General features: G+C 37.0%; 1 protein-coding gene across 2 annotated transcripts in view; it reads left to right on the top strand.

Annotated features, from left to right (window-relative positions):
- The window catches only part of NAA35 (N-alpha-acetyltransferase 35, NatC auxiliary subunit), a 56,607-nt gene extending 41,862 nt beyond the window's left edge, over positions 1–14,745 (top strand). For both annotated transcript variants that reach the window (XM_045840154.1, XM_045840153.1), the window contains exons 15-23: positions 5,831–5,897; positions 7,192–7,290; positions 7,891–8,069; positions 9,998–10,134; positions 11,151–11,218; positions 11,989–12,129; positions 12,507–12,629; positions 13,507–13,587; positions 14,356–14,745. In XM_045840154.1, the coding sequence (XP_045696110.1) occupies positions 5,831–5,897; positions 7,192–7,290; positions 7,891–8,069; positions 9,998–10,134; positions 11,151–11,218; positions 11,989–12,129; positions 12,507–12,629; positions 13,507–13,587; positions 14,356–14,415 (955 nt within the window). In that variant the 3' untranslated portion in view covers positions 14,416–14,745. The remainder of the gene's footprint in view (positions 1–5,830; positions 5,898–7,191; positions 7,291–7,890; positions 8,070–9,997; positions 10,135–11,150; positions 11,219–11,988; positions 12,130–12,506; positions 12,630–13,506; positions 13,588–14,355) is intronic.
- The last annotated feature ends 4,549 nt before the right edge of the window (positions 14,746–19,294 follow it).

The following is a 19,294-nucleotide window of genomic DNA, read 5'->3' on the forward strand; positions in this document are numbered from 1 at the left end:
CTTCTCAACAAGCTCAGTCCAGATAGAAATAGAAAATGCAGGTGATTGATTCTTAAATTATGTTCTGATAGAGTCACTACCCCGAAAACATGCTGCTGTAAGAGGCTGGAAAGTATTTCAGGCAGAAAGAATCATAATTTGAGTTGACATTTTGGAAAATAAGTAGAGCTTTCCGTGGTGGATGGAAGAAAGGAGTCTTTACTTCTTAACAAAGAAACCAGCATGTGTGAAGACGCGGTGTATGAGGTGGTGTATTATAAGAAGTTAGTGGCTCGGCATTCAGTCTGAATGAATCATGCCACATCTCACATAGAACTCTCTGGTAGCTTTCTTTGGTTGGGTTTCCCCAGAAGCCGACCCTGTGACAAAGATTCATGTAAATGCTATTATAAATTTTTCCCAGGAAAAAACAGTAGAGCTGTGGGCAGGTGGGACATGGAAAAGAAGAAAGCCACCACACAAAGGTGTGCTCTGTGGAAAGTAACCCTTGTTCATTCTTGTCAGGAGCTCTGTAGACAGTGCATGACACCTCAAGAGTTGTTAGTCATGGGCCCAGGGAGCATGAGAATTTACCCAGACACCTCGCAATTAACGACTGCCCCTTAACCGGGAGGAAGTAAATTCCCAAGTGTCCTCACTGTTGGTTAACATTTCACCGTTGCGTCCACAGGTAAAGCCAAAGTCTTTCTAATTGAGCCTTCAAGGCCCCATACGCTCTGATCTAGATCCCTGTCCTGACGCCCGTCTGGCCGCATCTCTTACTGCTCTCCCCTCACCTCCTTGGCTTCAGCCACACTGACTCTCTTGTTGCTGGAACGTACACACTCTCTCATGGCCTTTTTACAGGAATGGGGGTAGAGGGTGTTTTCCTCAAAGATTCCCAGGGCCAGCTCCCTCACCACCCTCAAGTCCAGTGTCACCTCAGTGAGGGCTACCCTGATCATTCTATTTAAAAAGGGTCAACCTTCCCCCATCTCCCATGATCCAGCATTCCATTTCTTTCATTATTTTATGGTTAATTCAGGAACTGCTTCAAGTTTTTAGAAAGGAATTGGCATGGTAGAGTATGTATTTTTTAGTAGGAAGCAAACCAGTAGTGATAATGGAGGCAGAGTGTTTAGCGAGGCTGATTTGGTAGTACAGGTAATAGATGAGGAAGAATTAAACCCTGGAAATATAAAGGAGAGGACAGATTTCAGTAGTACAATTAATAGGAATAATTTTGTTAGTAAACTTAGTAGGATGTGACAGCGTATTCAATAAGGAATAGAAAGGGAAGAGAACGTAACTATTGCTTAAAAAAAAAAAAGCAAGCTGATTATAGTAGTTCTCACCCCTTATCCATGGGGGATACATTCCAGGACCCCAAGTGGTTTCCGAAACCTCAGACAGTACCACACCCTATATACACCATTCTTTAAAATGCATATATCTTTTCACATAAAGGAAGCCCTTTACAGCTTCTCTTTGGCATATCCAAATCGCCAGTTTGGGGGAGGAGAAAATTTTCCTTTTCCCTGCTTAGTTCTTCCTGGTTGAATAATTAAAATGACACAAGACAGATTAACGGGAGGGGAAAAAAAACAACAAGTTTAATTACATATGTATGTACAGGGATTCCGTAAGACTATGGAGCTTTAGGAAAAAGGCCGTTGAGGCTGTATGTGCCGTCTTGAGTGAAGGAGAAAGGGAGGTCATGGTTTTGGACTTCACAGGTGAGGAAGGATATTCACATGGAGATGGAAAAGCAGGTGTTTGGTAGCTGTTTTGCTGGGCCTTGTTGAACAGTGGGACACAGAGAGGACTTGGATCAAACAGTATTTGATAGGTTCCTCCCTTATACCACACCTTTCATACTGAACTATAGTTTTCCATTATGATGGCTCCCTTTCTGGAGCAGGTTCTATATCTAAATCTGTTAAACAGTTGGGGAGGAAATCAAAGGTTCTTCCTGAGTCTTGTTTCTTAAAAATAACCAGCTTAAAATACCATCTCAAAGAGGCATATTTTTAGAGTGGCAAATGCTACTTTCCTTCATCGGCATCACTTCTCCTGCACTTTTGGGTCATTATTAGGTGAAATACAGTAGTCCCTCCCTGTACCTGTGGCTTCACTTTTCATGATTTTAATTCCCAAGGCCAACTGCTGTCTGAAAATATTTATTGAAAAATTCCAGGAATAAGTAATCTGTAAATTTTAAATAGCACACCATTGTAAGCAGCAGGATGAAATCTAGGGTTGTCCTGCTCTGTCCAGCCCAGGATGCACACCGCCCGTCACCAGTGTGTACGCGCTGTGCACTGCCCACCCGTTAGTCACCTGGTTGCCGTCTCGCTTCTCAGACCTTGAGGTATCACCATGTTTGTGTTCAAGTACAAAGTGAAAAGACAAACACAGTACAGTCAGATATTGTGAAACAAACACTGTATTCATATAAACTATCGATTATTTATTTCTGGAATTGGCCATTAAATATTTTGGGAACCCCATGGGTAACTAAAACTGCAAAAAGTGAAACTGTAGCTATGGGGAGATAACTGTATATAAATAATACATGGTTACATTGGAAAATTTTAAAAATACAGGAAAATATGTGAAAGAGTAAAAACCACCTGAAATCTTACCTCTATGATAACTACATTTTGATGACTGTCACTGCATATATTTTTCTGTATAAAGATACACACATACATGACTTGCTCTAAATAAGAGGACATTAACAGGCTCTTTTGTGAACTTTTATGGATTGCTTTTTAAATTTAAAAAATTATTTTTACTTTTAAAATTGTTTACCTTTTTTCTGCCCAAAAAGATACAATCATGACTTTGTTTCAAATTACCTGATATAGATTTAATTAATTTTGTAATGGCTGCCAAATATTTTATAATAAGATTGTATTCTAAGGAGTGAGATTGTTGAGTAGGGGGGCATGTGTAGAGATAAATATTGCCAGATTGCATTCCAAAAGATTGTAACAATTCATATTTCTCCTAGTAATTGATATATGAGGTTATACTTTTTCCTGCATCCTGAGTAGCAGGTGTTATCATTCTTTATTTTTTCCAATGTGTTGGGTAAGAAGTAATATCTTGTTGTTACTTTAATCACTAATTATTTATTGGACATTTAGATTTTTTAAATGAATTGCTTATCTTTGTTTTTCCACATCAAAATTTTCATTTTCTCTGATAGTTTTTGCTTTTTTTTTTTCCTGTATAACTTAATACCTTTCTTATTTGAAGCAAATAATTCTCCCCAGACCATAGATTGTCCTATTCAATCTTAAACCAACTAAACTTTTCTTCCAGAGATTTTTATGGCTTTATTCTCTACCTTTAAATTTTTAATTCTTCTGAGTTAATTTTCCAGTAAATGTTATGAAGATAGAAATTCAACTGTTTAAAAATTCTCAGTCAAGGACATGTTCATTGGTTTTTAGAGAGAGAGAGAGAGAGAGAGGCAGAGACTGAGGCAGAGACATTGATTGGTTGCCTCCCATACACACCCCGACCAGAGATCCAGCCCACAGGCTTTCAGTGACCGGGGCAGTGCTCCACACAAGTCACCCAGCCAGGGCACATTCTGCATTTTCTATTTAACAGTCCTACTTCAGCACTTAGATTACACATTGTTACTTTTGCCACCCATTTAGATTTAACTACAGTCCATCTTATTATTTGTGGATTCCGTGTTTATAAATCTGCCTACACACTAAAATATATTAGTAACTCTCAGATCAATATTCACTCTGCTTTTTTCATCTTCATGGACATAAGCAAGTTGCCTAACACTGAGGTTGAGCAAGGCAGCCTTCTCGTTGCCTTCTTGTCTCAGCCCTTATACTATAAATAGCTCCACTAGAGGACTGTTTTTGTGCTTTTCCTTGATTTCATAGTTTAAAATGGCTTGTAAGGGTGGTGATGTGCTGTCTGGTGTGCCTTAGCACAAGAAGGCTGTCCTGTGCTTTACAGAGAGAAGATGTGTTAGGTAAGCTTTGCTCAGGCATGAGTTCGATGCTAATGTATCAACAGTATATATTATTTATGGTATCTGGAAACAAATACACATAAAATAAGACTGTTATGTATTGGTTAGTTGCATAAAAATGTGACCAGAGGCTGGCAGAAACAGAACCCTGTATTTTACACTGGCAGCAACGTTTCAGTATTGTCTAATCTAGTGTCCAGGGCAACTTTACAGAGAAGACTGTCACAAATACCAAGAATCAACTGTGCATGTAGCAACATTCACTGCGTAGTAAGTAGCTTGTAGATGGCATTCCACTGTTTTTCAAAATACAGTGTTATATGTAAGGAATCTGCTGCTGATATTTTTTCCTCTGTGGTGATTTGACATTTTCTTGTAGAGGATTATAGAGTTTCTCTTTATTTTAGGAGTTTGGGGAATTCAAGAGTTTCGTTTTGTTTTGTTTTTTAAAATTTTATTTATTTTTAGAGAGGGAAGGGAGGGAGAGAGAGCGAGAAACATCAATGTGCAGTTGCTGGGGGTCATGGCCTGCAACCCAGGCATGTACCCTGACTGGGAATCGAACCTGCGACACTTTGGACTTCAAGAGTTTTAACAGAATGTTCAGGTGTAATTTTCAACTACTATTGGAACTGAGTTCATTAAAGCTTCAGGTCTTTCAGTCAAATCACTTGTCCTATATTATTATTTAATTACTGCTTCACCTTCATCTTTTTCCTCTCTCTCTTACTTAGAACTCCTAATATACTATATTCTTCTAATCATCTTATTCCTCATGACACTTATCTCTTTGTTATATTTTCTGTGGTTTGAGTTCTTCCTCTTGATCTTCAAGACTACTAGTGAGCATCTCTCATGTACTGAATCTTTAGGTTTGAAAATCATAGCTTTCAGATCCAGAAAGTCTTTTTTTTTAAGCGCTTTATTTTAGTCTGTTTCAGTAATTTTCTTACTGTGGAATAAAAGATATAATGGGCCTTCCAGCACCTCTCTTTTGCCACCGTCTGTTTCAGGTGTTCTGCCTTATTCTTTTCCTGGCTCCTGTGTGTACTACCATTGTCTGTTGCATGATCACAACTGCTTATCCTTGGGGCTATGGTCAGATTGCTCAGTTATGGCAAACTTTTAGGAGTAGCAAATTGTCAGCTCCTTCTCAGTGCATCAGAAGAATGTCTTTGCTTCTTGCCATCTCCTTAGGTGCAAAGGCTACTGACCTCACACCTCGGGGACGGAAAAAGGCCGTCTTCCATCCATTCAGCCCCTATAGTTCCTCTAGAGCCAGGAAAGGAGCAAATCCTTCCAGACTGCTCAGGAAAGCATTAGTCAAGAAGTAATCCTCTTAACTAAGGAATGCCACAGGAAAACCACTTTGTGAGGATAAAAGATCAAGTGCCAGAGGGGTATATAGATGGTGGATGATTTTGACTGGCATTTGGAAATGTGGATATGTCTTGGAGAAATTATGATTCTATGTAGTTCTTTGTAATAACTGTAAGGGTATCCATTGTAGGAAAATTAATGACATTGGCGTAGGTTCAGGAAAAAGTGGAGCTTTGGAATTTTCCTTCTTTTCCTTGTTAATTTGACCTTATTCAATTTAACTCTTGATTGTCCAAATATAAAACTAAAGAAATTGGAAAAATGGACATTTATTGTGTGAACAGCACAGTAATGGTGAAATATTTCTTAACCTAGAGCCACCAGCCTTCAGCTTAGCAATGTATTTGGTTCCATTTTCTCTTTTTTCCACCATCCCTGTTTGTTGGTAACACCTACAGAAATCTCTGCTTCTTTTTGTAGGCCAAATAGTTTGATTTTAATGACATGAATGTTGTATTTCAGGTGCTGCCTATATAATAACCACCAGGCTAAGGACTGTATTGACTCCTTTGTTACTCACTGTGTTCGGGTAAGAGCTACAGTTTGGGTCGTTGTGATGGATACTTCAAAAATTGTAGGGTATAATTCCTTCAGTAGCATTAGTTTGTGCTGTTTTTTTCCTCTCATATTTCTTGTTCATTTTCACTGAATAAAAAGTTTCTTATGCTTGACTTGGTAGTTTCATAATCTAGTATCTTTTTGGCAGGCTGTCAGGTACACAGGCTCCTTTTGATGTCCTCTTACTACAACCCTCAGGAACCACAGAAGTGGGTTGTATTATGACTCCCATCTGTGAAAGCATCAGTTCACATTGTTTTATAAATGCACATAAAAACTTCTTGACCTTATAAACAAGGAATATTTGTAATATCCCCAGGCACATATGAACAGGATGATGACAGTAAAATTAAAATTATTAATGCAGACAAGATCACAAAGTTTTTGAAAATCTCAAGTAATTAGGAAAAAGTATAAACTTTGTGATGGATTAAATTTATTACATTCATTCTTATTTAATTATAAGCAATATAAAGACAGCTCTTAAGGGCCTAATTCTAATTACTACACACACACACACACACACACACACACACACACACACACACACACACACACAATGAAGATAGCATGGTGTGGTCAAATGAGAATCAGTAAATGACCAGATCTCATTTTTATAAACAAACATTGTATCATTATCAGGCAGATCACTTTACTTTTCAATAAAGTGAGATGTTAATATCACTTCCATCAAATGAGATAGTATCTGTCAAAGTATACAATGTTAAAAACAGTATTATACTTGAATGTTCTGATTCATACTTCTTAGAGCATTCTATTGTACATGTCTATTGTCTGTTTAATGAAATGTTACAGTATTTTATATGGGAATACTATATAGATCAGGAGTAGAAGAACCTTCAAGTTTATAGGAATTAGCCATTACTGATGCCTTAGAATTACTAGACATTTTGGTATGTGTAAAACAGCACAGAAATGTCAGCCTTGAACATTGACTTTTGGCTTGAAATAAGCAGAAAAGAAACTGTCCTCTTGAGATTGTGGGATGGTATCTGAAGATTGAAGGAGGATATTTTTGTCATATGAAAACAAGTTTCATAAACAACCACTTCTAACTATTGATAAATTCTGGTGTTGAGCTCTTTAAAGAGAAATACCTACGTAAAAAATATGCATAGGCATGATTCTTACATACACAGTATTTTTTTTCTCTTTAAACCAGATTTTGGAAACTTTGAATGTTTATTTCCTATAGTATCAGGAAATTTCATATTGATGGTTAACAAACTGTATTTGCATTGCAGCCATTCTGTAGTCTTATTCAGATCCATGGGCATAACAGGGCTCGTCAGAGAGACAAGCTGGGTCATATTCTTGAGGAATTCGCCACCTTGCAGGATGAGGTAAGAGCCAGCAAGTGTCCCGCCTTCTAAAACTAAGCAATTCATATGCCTTGACCAGATTTTTAAAAACAATTCTTTGGAACAATATTTTGACTATTTAATTTTTCAGTATGGTGAATTACCTTTTTACTTACAGTGTAACCGTTTCATATACCAAAGTAAGAGTTAACAAAAAAGAAACAACAATAATCCAAACTGAGAAACATCTTAAATTATTTCTTGGATAATCATGATAAATTATAAAATATGTATACATCTATAATTATACAGTACGTTTATATTAATATAAAAATGTATTAGAAATTAACTTTAAATTTGTGAGCAGTAGCAATATTAATTGATGATATAACTAAAGAACTGAAGGTCAATTATTTTTATTTTTGTCCTGTAAATTGGGTGTCTTTTCAGTTTTAAGGACTGTTTAGCTAAATATTATCCATTGTGAAGTGAAAGTTGAGGTATAAACTTAACCAAACTGCTTTTGTAAGTATTAGTTCTTTCAGTGGCAAGATTCATACTTTCTGCTCATGCTATTACTCAGTGTTTATTTTAAATTCTCTCATTACCTAACAAAGTAAATGTTATGTTTTATTCTGATAGGCAGAGAAGGTTGATGCGGCACTTCACACTATGCTGTTGAAACAGGAACCCCAAAGGCAACATTTGGCCTGTTTAGGCACCTGGGTCCTTTACCATAACCTTAGAATTATGATACAGTATCTTTTAAGTGGCTTTGAATTGGAACTCTACAGCATGCACGAGTACTACTACATATATTGGTAAGGGAACACTTTCAGTTAAAATTTGTAGTGGGTGGGATAGAAAAGATCTGAGAGAGCATTTGTAGAGTATAATTTCATGGTACTTTTTAAATTTAGTGTATTTTAACTTTAGTTGTGGGACTATTGGGAGACCTTTTACCTGTTTATAGGTAGAAAAATTAACACACATTTTGCCCTAACTTCAGTGATGCCAGGTAGTAGTATCAGTGAATACACTGGGTTGGCCAAAAAGTCCACTTGGTTTTTACTGTAAAATGAAAGACATTTTTCATTTTCACCAATAACTTTATTGATTTTCTTATTTTGAATATGTCAGCTATCTGATCCACGTGGTATGATGTTGACTGTTCTCAATTAATGTCTCGATTTGATTACAATGAACTTCAACTGGCCTACCTGACTATGGAGCATTGTCCAGTGAGAGAAATCCAGTACAAAACTTCACAAGCCACTTTTGACACATTCAGTCAGTCATAGCACCTCCATACATCACACAAATCTCTTCTTGCATTTCAGTTGCATTTTTACCTTTCTTGAAATAATAAAGCACTATATGCCAAAAATGTTGCAGTTTTCTTCCATCTTCAGTATTAAAATGGCTACACAAAAATTTGCCAATTTTAAGTTTTTTTGAAATGCATGCTGATAGACAGCTGTCACAGTGTTTCAAATGAAGCTAAAGACATCTAAGTGCTACTGTAGCCATCTTACAGGAAAAAAAAATGAACATTTTGGCTAACCCAATACTTAACTGAATTAAAATTAAAAATTTGAACCAGATTTCTTCTGAGAAGAAACCAAGGCTAAGATTTTCATGGGAGCGTAATTATTGCAAACTGTGGCCCTGAGGATTTGTTTCGGGAGGTTTGAAGACGTTGGTAAGAGAGGATCCTAAGCAGAGTATATAGTTCTTTGCTTTCACTTAGAAATGAGGTGAAGAAACCTAGGAAGAAGATGCTTGAGAATATTTTAGGCCTGGAAAAGCCATGATAGAAAGAAAATAAAGAAAATTGTGAGCTAATGAATTCAGTCATCTTGAATCTTTTTCTTAGCCTGGCAAAATATGGTGGTAACTTTAAAATAGTAATAACCTTTTACTCCCAATCACAAACAACTAAGTTCCATATATTAGCTCTTAATATAGTTCACTTTTTTAAACTCATTTAAGTTATTTATATTAGTAATAAAGACAGTATATACTTCCTGGAGTAACTGCTGTGAAAGAATAAAAGTAATTCTCTTCCACATCGTTGGCATGGTTTTGTCATTCTGGCTGCTGGGGTTCTTTGACAGAGACTCTTGGCTGTGCAGATTGAATTTGAGCATCAACTATAGCAATATGAGGAAAATATTATTTGGTGTATTCTCCAACATTTCAATAGATAATAGCTCTTACCAACAGGTCTTGATACAGATATTTGGGGTACATTTTGTTAACTCATAGTAGACAAAGAAGACAGTTTATAGGGAAAATGCTGAAGTTCTTTGGGGTTTGAGGCAGCTGATTGGGAGATTTTGTGCTCTTGATTTGGATTTATTTGCTTTCTTTTGTAATTAACAGGAAAATACAATATTTACACTAATGAGGTGAAAGGTGCTGTGATACAGTAAAACTAACAATGGGATTTATTTGATTTGCATATACATGCATCATTATCAATAAATCTTTTGTGAAATTGTAAAATGTGTGTTGTAGGAAACAAATTTTTCCATATTGTATGGCAACACAGATGGCTACAAGAAAGGGGAAGTTAACCACTTGTAACACTCATATAAGTTCTAACCTATCAATTAACTAATTGGATAATCTATTGTTTAAAGACTTTATAGCATTATGGAAAATAATCTGTTAGCACCAATACATGTGTGGATAAAGCTATCTCACATAGACATCTACTGTTAACTAACATTTTTTATCCTGTAAGGTACCTCTCTGAGTTCCTTTATGCGTGGTTGATGTCGACATTAAGTCGTGCCGATGGCTCTCAGATGGCAGAGGAAAGGATAATGGAAGAGCAACAGAAGGGCCGTAGCAGTAAAAAGACAAAGAAAAAGAAGAAAGGTGCCGTGGATTATTTTTAAACCTAAGAAATGAATAAACATTGGAGATACTTTAAATTCTACAAATAAATAGATGGGAGTGCTACTTGTCTCTTGTAATAGGTGAATTAGTCATAATAATTTAATTCTCATCTTCTCTTTGGAAAGTATAAGGTAGAAACTGAGTCCCAGTATCAGTGACACAAGCCTTTTTGGTTCCTTTCCTTGTTTTTCCTTTACTTCTTTGCAAGTCCATGTGTCAGAGGACCTTAGGGCAAGATAGGCCACATGAAGCCTGCAAGCAAGACAGGTTAAGGAACAAGACAGCAGGAGACCTTTGATCTTTTGACAGAAGGGTGATTCCATAGTGCCTTGGCACACCACCCAAGGACCTGGAGGGGAAAGAAATGTTTCAGAGGGACTGCCTTACTGGTCACGTACAGAAGGGTTACAAATATTGCTGCAATCATTACAAAATATTACTCGTATTTCCTTAGGATTTCAGCAGTTTGGGTAGACTGTTCATGGGTTTCTTATATAGAAAACCTGAGAACACTTGTTCACAGGTTTTCTATATAAGTCTCTGAACTATGTGTGGTGCCAGGTGGGTACTGGAAATATCAGGGGGATCACTTTGTAAAGTATATGATTGTCTAACCACTACGCTATACACCTGAAACTAATACAAAATAATTCTGAATGTAAACTGTAATTGAAAAAAAGAAGTGGCTTCTATCACAGCCATTGGGGATTAAACATATCAAATTGCTTATAGAAAAAAACTGTTCTCTCTTTGTGATGAATTCAGAAGCTAAAATTACTTAATACTAGAATGTCAGGGTGTTAGCCATTTGGGAACATGATTTTTGTTTAGCCTGTCAGTATTGTTTGTAGTGGGCCATAAAATAACACGTAGCCTGCAGGAAAAAACTGTTTGAAAGTTTAATAAACAAGGTGGAAGATTTTCAAAAATTAGATTTTCTCCTGCAGTAATGCAAGAGGAAGGGTTAATGAGTATAGGTGATTTTCTAATTACAGTTCGCCCTTTGAGCCGAGAAATCACAATGAGCCAGGCCTATCAGAACATGTGTGCTGGAATGTTTAAGGTAAGTTGTTGAAAAAGTTTTTTGCTTTTCAACTATATCGGTGTTACATAGTTTAATTAAAATTTTTTCTAGGTTCTAATTTCACCCGTTTTTATTAAATTTTATTGAAATTAGCTTTTGTCCAAGTCTAGTTGTTTTTATTAAAATTGTTTACCAGATACTTGAGCCCATGTTGTGTGCCAGATGTCGTGTATTAAGCACATTTGCAGGAGACCACACGGAATCAGACATGACCCTTTTCTCAAGTGCCTAATTTTTGGGAATGTAGTGGGAAAGGGGTGGGCTCCACAATGTGTGGCTTAAACAAAAGCAGGCGTTTTCAAGGAGGTGTTGTAGTATAGTAAGTACTGAGTCTTCACTTGTACTGAGCAATTCAGGACATGATTTAAAGTAACTTACATTAAAATACATAGAACATGGACTCCTGTTTGAAGAACAGGACCTATTCTTATCTTACAAAAATTTATATGCTACTTGTTTCTTCAGAAGCTTTTACTTGAAAGGTTCAAAGCTTTTATAAAGCGTGAAATATTGAAAAAAAAATGTGCGCCTGGTGTAATTTCACAGGGAAAAGTAGTAACATAAACACAAGACCTTGAAAACATTTTATATAAAAGATGGCACATAACATAAAAATGAATACTAAAGTCAGTTTCTGATTTCTGAGCTTTAAGTTATTTTAGCTCTCTGTAAACACCTGTTTTCTATTCTGAATTAATGAGTGTTCACTTTTTCATATTGGTACCCTTTTTTCTTTTTTTCTTCTGTAGACCATGGTAGCATTTGACATGGATGGCAAAGTACGAAAACCCAAGTTTGAACTCGATAGTGAACAAGTGCGGTATGAGCACAGATTTGCTCCGTTCAACAGTGTGATGACCCCACCCCCAGTACACTATCTGCAGTTCAAGGTGAACTTGCTCACTAAAGTGAAATATTTAGTCTTAGACCTTCTTGTGGATGTTTGTGCCTAGCCCTTTTGTTATAATAGTCAAATCAGACTGTTGTTGAACCAATAGGACAAGGTGATAAAATACCAATTTAAATAGTGTGAAAATTACTTGGCTTTTTTCTGTTGTATTTACCATGTTATTTAAGTATGAGAATAACATGAGGTAGTATGTGAAGGTTGAGAATTTATTATTACGTAGGAAAAAACAGGTACGGCTGAATGTTTCCTTCGGTGTGCACTTATTAATGGACAGTCATTGTAGAATTAATTTAAAAAGATACTTTTAAGTTGTTCATATTAAACATGTTTTGAATGATAGTTTCACCCCCTTCTTAGGAAATGTCTGACCTCAATAAATACAGCCCTCCCCCTCAGTCTCCAGATCTGTATGTGGCAGCTAGTAAGCACTTCCAGCAAGCTAAAATGATACTGGAAAACATCCCCAACCCAGACCATGAGGTAAGAGTGCGGTCACAGTAATTCTAAAGGAGAAGGTTGGTGGGAAGTACATGTCTTACTACTGGATGGCAGTTTGATTATAAAAATGAACTTTATAGAATTAATTAATGAAGCCTGCTGTGTTTCTGCTGAGAATTTCAGATGACTTTGCTAACCTGACCTTGTCAGACTTAAAATTATTTGATGAGAGAGGTGATGTAAATACCTCCTATGGATAAATTTAGAAATCAATGCAAGGAGAAATTAAAACTTAGAACCTTGGGCCCTGGCTGAGTTGTTCAGTTGGTTAGAGCGTCAACCTGATATGCCAGCATTTCAGGTTCAGTCTCTGGTCAGGGCACATGCAAGAAAACCACCAATGAATGCATAGGAACAACAAATCACTCTCTTTCTCTCAAATCAATTAAAAAAAAAGACTTAGAACCATGAAGAATAGAAATAAGATCCAGATTGATCCATAGCTTAAAAATGCTAATATTTAAAATATCTTAATCTGTAGCTTACTATATTCAAATATAAATCTTAAATCTGAAAAATGATCTAGTCATTTATCACAGGAAGTAAAAGCCACCTTATCCACTTGACCTTTTAAAATAAAGGGCTATTGTTTTTGGTGACCTTACTTGGTGGTACCTCTGTATAGAGTTTAGAACTTGCAAATATTAAGTTTCAGGCTTTCATTATTTTCACATTTGCTGTGTAGTAAATTTTATTGAAATGCATTGTTCTATAGTTACTAATAGAAATATATTCATATTTTTAAATTGCCTTTAATAAAATATCAACACTTGATATTGTACAAAGTTCCTATTAGTATCTATAAAGACACTTTGACTGAATTTTATGTTTTGATAATTTAATGTTGCTCATTGTTTAGGTCAATAGAATTTTAAAGGTCGCCAAACCCAACTTTGTGGTTATGAAGCTATTGGCGGGAGGACACAAAAAGGAGTCTAAGGCAAGTACACTGTGGGGAAAATAAATGGTGGGTCTCAGTTTTTGTGAAACTTCACTTTTTCAAAAAGATGTACAAGTATTCTTATAAGACTTAAGCACTCAAAAATTATCTTAGAAGAGGTTTTAACTTAAAATTTCAAAAGTCTGCCCTTTCGTTCCTCTCCCTCCCCATGTAAATTACCTGATCACTCATGGTAAAAAAAAGAAAATGTATATGAATACACTTATGGAAGAGGTACTTAAAAAGTCACCTGCTTTTAGAAAAGTGAATGCTTCAATAAGCTATTTTTAATGGCTTAGGATATGGAAGATTCTATAAGCTTTCTTGGTAGTGTTTTAACGCCAGTGCTAATACAAACATTCAACACCGGTTCTGCATCTGTTAGGAGCCAACTGCTGAGGCCGTTTTGGTGCCATCTGTTACACGTGCCTGTGTTTACTCCCAGTGTTTCGGTCTCACCGCCTGCCCTTCTTTACCAGTGACACACATCTCATCGTTCAGTAATTTGAGTCCTTTTTCCTTCGTTAACTCCTCTAAGATAGAAAACAGGTCAGCTTGTTTTCTAGTGATCTTCGCAAACCTGGAAATACACTAATTATTTTTTTCCCTCCAGGTTGGTTTTTATCATTTAACCAGCTTTTTAAAAAATCTATGTTGTGCTGCTGCCTCATCCTTAGAAATACAAGATACTGTAAGATAGAAGTGATCTTTGTTGTTTACTGTCTGAACATTTTTTAGATAACACTGACTTTCTGATTTTCTTTATAGGTTCCTCCCGAATTTGATTTCTCTGCTCATAAATATTTTCCCGTTGTGAAGCTTGTTTGAGATTGAAAGGTGACCATAAAGGGGTAAAATCTACTTTCAGATTCTACTCTTGGCGGATCCATCCATCAGTCTTACCACCTAATATGAAGTGAAATGGATTTCTTGGATAACAACCCATTATAAAGAATTCTTTTAATTTGACAGCCTTATATGACATGAATGAAAACTGCTGTTTTAAAGTGGTTTATTATGTCCATGGGTAACACTGCTGTGGTTGAATGCATTGAGGAACCTTGTATGGTTTTATTACAGATTTAATCATAAATCATTTTTTATGAATGGTTGAGAATAGTGTTTGTAAAGGTTAATAAATTTCTTGACAAAAATGTATTACTGGAGATGAAAACAATAGCACTTTGTTAATACATGTTAAGAACTGAAGGTGTTTACTCTTTAACATTTGAGTAATTCAAACAAATTATCCAAAAGAAGTTTCAAAGCAAAGGATTTATTAAACACTTGTATGGGATCTTGGCAAAATACATTTCAGAGGGATTTTAGGAGGGACTTCTAAGCTATCTATATAGGAAGGCTAAATTACATGAGGATTGTGATTTTATGTGTCATGATATCTTAAATTATATACCTGTAAGAATGTAGATGCTTTTTAAATACATCTTTAACATTTACTTGGGTACTTTTAAAAGATTTAAAATTTTGACCAAGCCCCTGAAAAGTACTTAGAAAAAAAGTAACCAAATTACAACTAGTGCTATCTTCCAAGTGTGTAAGCTTGAGAAAGGAACTTCATCGATCTAGAAATTGCTCGTGCAATTAATGGAATGTGAATTTTTTAAATATGTAATGCACATCCTGATGGCATTGAGCTATCCTGGGGCAAACTGAATAGAGAAGGTAACAAACAAAAAACCACGGCTCTAGGGAAGTGGGTTGACTACTTTTTTCAGCAGGAGCAACACCTGACGGTGAGAACCCAGGGCTGCTAGAAGAGCAGAGGAATTTGGAGGCAGCACGTTGGAGTCTGGTGCCTTGCCTTAAACAGTTTGCTTCAGGTGATGAAATTGGTTGATTTGATATTTGCAAAGCAATCCAAGCAGAAGTTGCTATATCAAATACCTCCAAATCTTAAGGAGAGTAGGGAAACCAGAACCAGTTGCTTTTGCCATAAGGAGTCATAAAATAAAACTTGAGATGACTATTTTTGTCATCCTACAAGCTGCCAGAGGTATTTTAAAATTTTGCTTTTGAAGACTTGAAATGACCTGGCTGAGACACTCAACCAGTTCACCTAGGCATTCATTTACACTGTAAGATTTTCTAGTCCTCTGCTAATAATGCCTTCCATTCCTTACATTTAAAAAGGATGTAGCTCAGGCTGGGTGGCTTGGTTAGTTGGAAAATCATCCCATGAACCAAAAGGTTGTGGGTTCAATCCCTGGTTGGGGTGCATATGGGAGGCAACTAATCAATGTTTCTGTCTCCCTTCCTCTGTAAAATCAAACATAGGTCAGGATTAAATTTTTTTTTAAAGGAGGTATATCAGCTTTTGGAAGGTCATGTAAAGTTATTTAACAACTCTGAACTTCTAAACTCCTGCAAAAATATAGATATACAGTATCTGTAACTTTCTGTCTATAATTCAAACATTAAGCCATGCTTAAAGGAAGGCGTGGTACTTTGTTTTGATCACAGATATGTCACCTGTAGACTTCTAGAATAATTTTTGGAAGAGCCCATCTCATAAAACTAGAACAAGATTGTCCTTTGTGGCAGGGAGGGGGGACTGGCAGTTGTAGGCTGCTGGTTGAGGTCACAAAACTACTCTTAAATGATACTCAGATCGTAAATGTTAATAATGTGGCAGCTTTTTTGGAGAGTTAAAAGGTGACTGCTTAAATATGAACATAAGATAAAGGCAGATACAGTCCATCACCCCTTAATGGACATTCCATTACTGTCATTTCACAACAGCTTTCAGAGAGACACATTAGTAAAAAGCAAGGAACTCTTTCACAAAGACTCTGGCTTACCTCTTACCTCTAAGTGGGTTTTCATCTGTATGTCTGTGTGTTTAACATTCATTCAAAAGGCATTTGTTCGTCTAAATCTGTTTATGAAGGTTCCTAAAGGCAAACCTCAGTTACATGGAAAATTAGGTTATCTAGGACATCTCTAATCAATCACAATCATTTATTTGGCTCAAGAGTCAAGTATTTACCAAGCACCCATCGAAGAACTGGAATCTCTGTAAGCATCTAAATTGTAGAAGCAGAACTTATTGTATCACTCAACTCAGGACAAGGTAGCACTTTATTCCAAGGAGTAAGAATAAAGAACAAGCACTTGTCTCAACTGGTTAGGGTCTGGGTTATAAAACTCATTATCTGAAGGTCTGTATAATTCGAAGATGAGACTATTCAGTCATTTAACTTGCCCAGAGATACACACCATTCAGCGTATACATAACCAGAATTTTACAAACCAGATTTAAAGAACAGTGGCTTAGTACACTTTAAAAAAAGTGTTGCTCTCTGAGCTAAGAAATAGCCTACAAATACACAAACATTTAAACACAAAATGAAAATAAACTTTCCCCAACTTTCTGACACTAATGAACATTTGCAGGGTCTAAGCTGACATGAGGGGGCAGGGGGAATTAATATAACCCAGTTAATGGAACCTCTGTTTTAAATTTGTATTTTTGCTAAAATTAGTTTCAAAGACATGTTAGAAGTTGTTCAGTGTCCTATAAAATATCATTTATAAATAATCTTTTTTCATTGTTCTATTACTCCAATTATATTTTTGCCTGAAAGATTATTGGACTAATTCCCACTGGACCATAAAGGATGCTGAATTCTCTTCATCATTCCAGGTTCTGCTGTGAATGGATAACCAGCTCTCAGCCAATTAAAACAGTCATGCTAGTTATCAGTCTAGTTATTTAACATCAACATAATAGTTTATTTCTCAAACTTCATCACACGAAAGTACATACATTAAGTATGTGCTGTGATTAGATTACTCAGGAAATCTAATCCAAGGTTGCTTAGGGAGTCTCCACCTGCAGTCTCACCTGCAGGAGAAAAGATAAAATGACTCTTCGCTCCTGTGCAAACACCATCTGAGAGAGGACAGTGGGAATTAAAGAGTTTGCCTGTTAAAATTGAAATAGCTGCTGATTTAATTTTGGGTAACACCAAAGAGACCAAGGTCAGGGGTAAAATATCTACTTGATGCTTACTGCACAGATTTTTGTTTTTTAAACAGCTGTGATACTTCTAAATTGTTGCCTCAGAACAGGTGTCTGCGATTCCAGAGGAGCCAGTGGCAACAAAGCAGGAGCATGGCGGGGGGGGGGGGGGCCTCCCAGTACACACCTGCCGCAGGAGCGGCCCTTGGACGCACCTCTGGGAACGCAGATGAAGTCGTCAGGGGTTATTTATATTGAAGTTCCATCTCCACAATTTAAAAGCTGCTTCCTTAGGGATCAAACAGGATGAAGGGAAAACTGAAAACAGTTTTAAAAGCTGAACTAACAGAATTTCATTTCTCCGCAACTCTGCACACTGATTAAACATGAGATGAACAGCAGCTTTATTTGAGAAAGCAAGAGAGCGTATCATCCCCAAGGCTGAGAGGGGTGTCGGGCAAGGACTTAGATAAAATCTTACAAAGCTACTTTTACACTTCTTCAGTGGCCTTTTCTGGGTGAAAAGGTTTAATCTTAGTGAGGTGGTAAAAGGATATTACACATGAAGAACATTCAAGGTAGAGATCTTAACCTGAACGCAAAGCACGGCCTGCCTTCAGGGACTGTCGGGGGCACAGCACATCCACACAGGCGTGCGGCCGGTTGTGCTCCTGACTTCTCGGGCCCTTTCCTCTCTGAAAACATGGGAGTCCTGCCACATGACCTGCAGAGACTGTATCTTGACTCCTGCAATCCCAAATACATTGCAGTAAGCACCACCGCCCACTTACCCTTTGTTCAGAGGGCCCAATGAAAGTCGTTAGTGCGGCTTTGCCCGCCATTCACAAGAGGCAAAAACCTATTTACCTGAAACATAAGGACCAATACAAGCCAAATCTAATATCACTATTATCGATGTAAATTATTAGTCATTTTCAAGTATTAACTTTTGATTTTTAAGTCCGTTTTCATAGGTAAAAGCTAACTGTATAAACTATGACAAAAACACTATTGACATTTGTCTTGCCTTTCTAAACTAGTACATACCCTTCAACATCAACTTGCTCCTCCTTCCCTCCAGCGGAGTTGGCAGTCTGTCCACAACAAACCCGCCCTGCAGTGCCGGGCTGCCTCACCGCTCTGCAGCGGGCACTGGGGGCACCTTTGCTCTGGCCCCCGCTGTGTCCAAAGTCTAATCCACTTGGCCTTTTGTGGTACTATGGACTGAATTACAGAAGATTTTGCTTTGCCTACACATATTAGTTAAGTATAGATCACGAGTTTTCAAATTACGACCCACTTAACATTAATACGAGGGCTATTATACAAGTAGTCTTCAAAAATTCTCCCACAAAACACCTGGGTATTTAAACTACCGTAGGTGGTGTTCCTGTTACCAGTCAGTGCTCCAGGCCACTGAGTACAGGAACCAGAAATGGACAGGAGAGACCACAAACCAGGAACCCAGTGCTGACAGGGGAGAACAAGTGACAGGCTGGTGCCGTCACTCACCCTGGCATTTGGAGAAGAGAAGGACTCGGAAGGAACTGAGAAAAAGGAGTTTCTAAGTGCAGCAGATCACTCCTTTGCACCAGAAGGTGGACTCTTCCTACAGGCTTGCCTTTATTTTAAACACAGTTAAATTCTAGAAGCACTGTCCATGTACTTGGAGAACTTGTGTTCTATTTTTGGCGTTGATCTTCTCATGAAATACCTATCAGCCAA

This window comes from Phyllostomus hastatus, unplaced genomic scaffold (assembly GCF_019186645.2).
Source record: "Phyllostomus hastatus isolate PE091 unplaced genomic scaffold, TTU_PhHast_1.1 phas_contig_34, whole genome shotgun sequence".
In the NCBI taxonomy this organism is placed as follows: domain Eukaryota; kingdom Metazoa; phylum Chordata; class Mammalia; order Chiroptera; family Phyllostomidae; genus Phyllostomus; species Phyllostomus hastatus.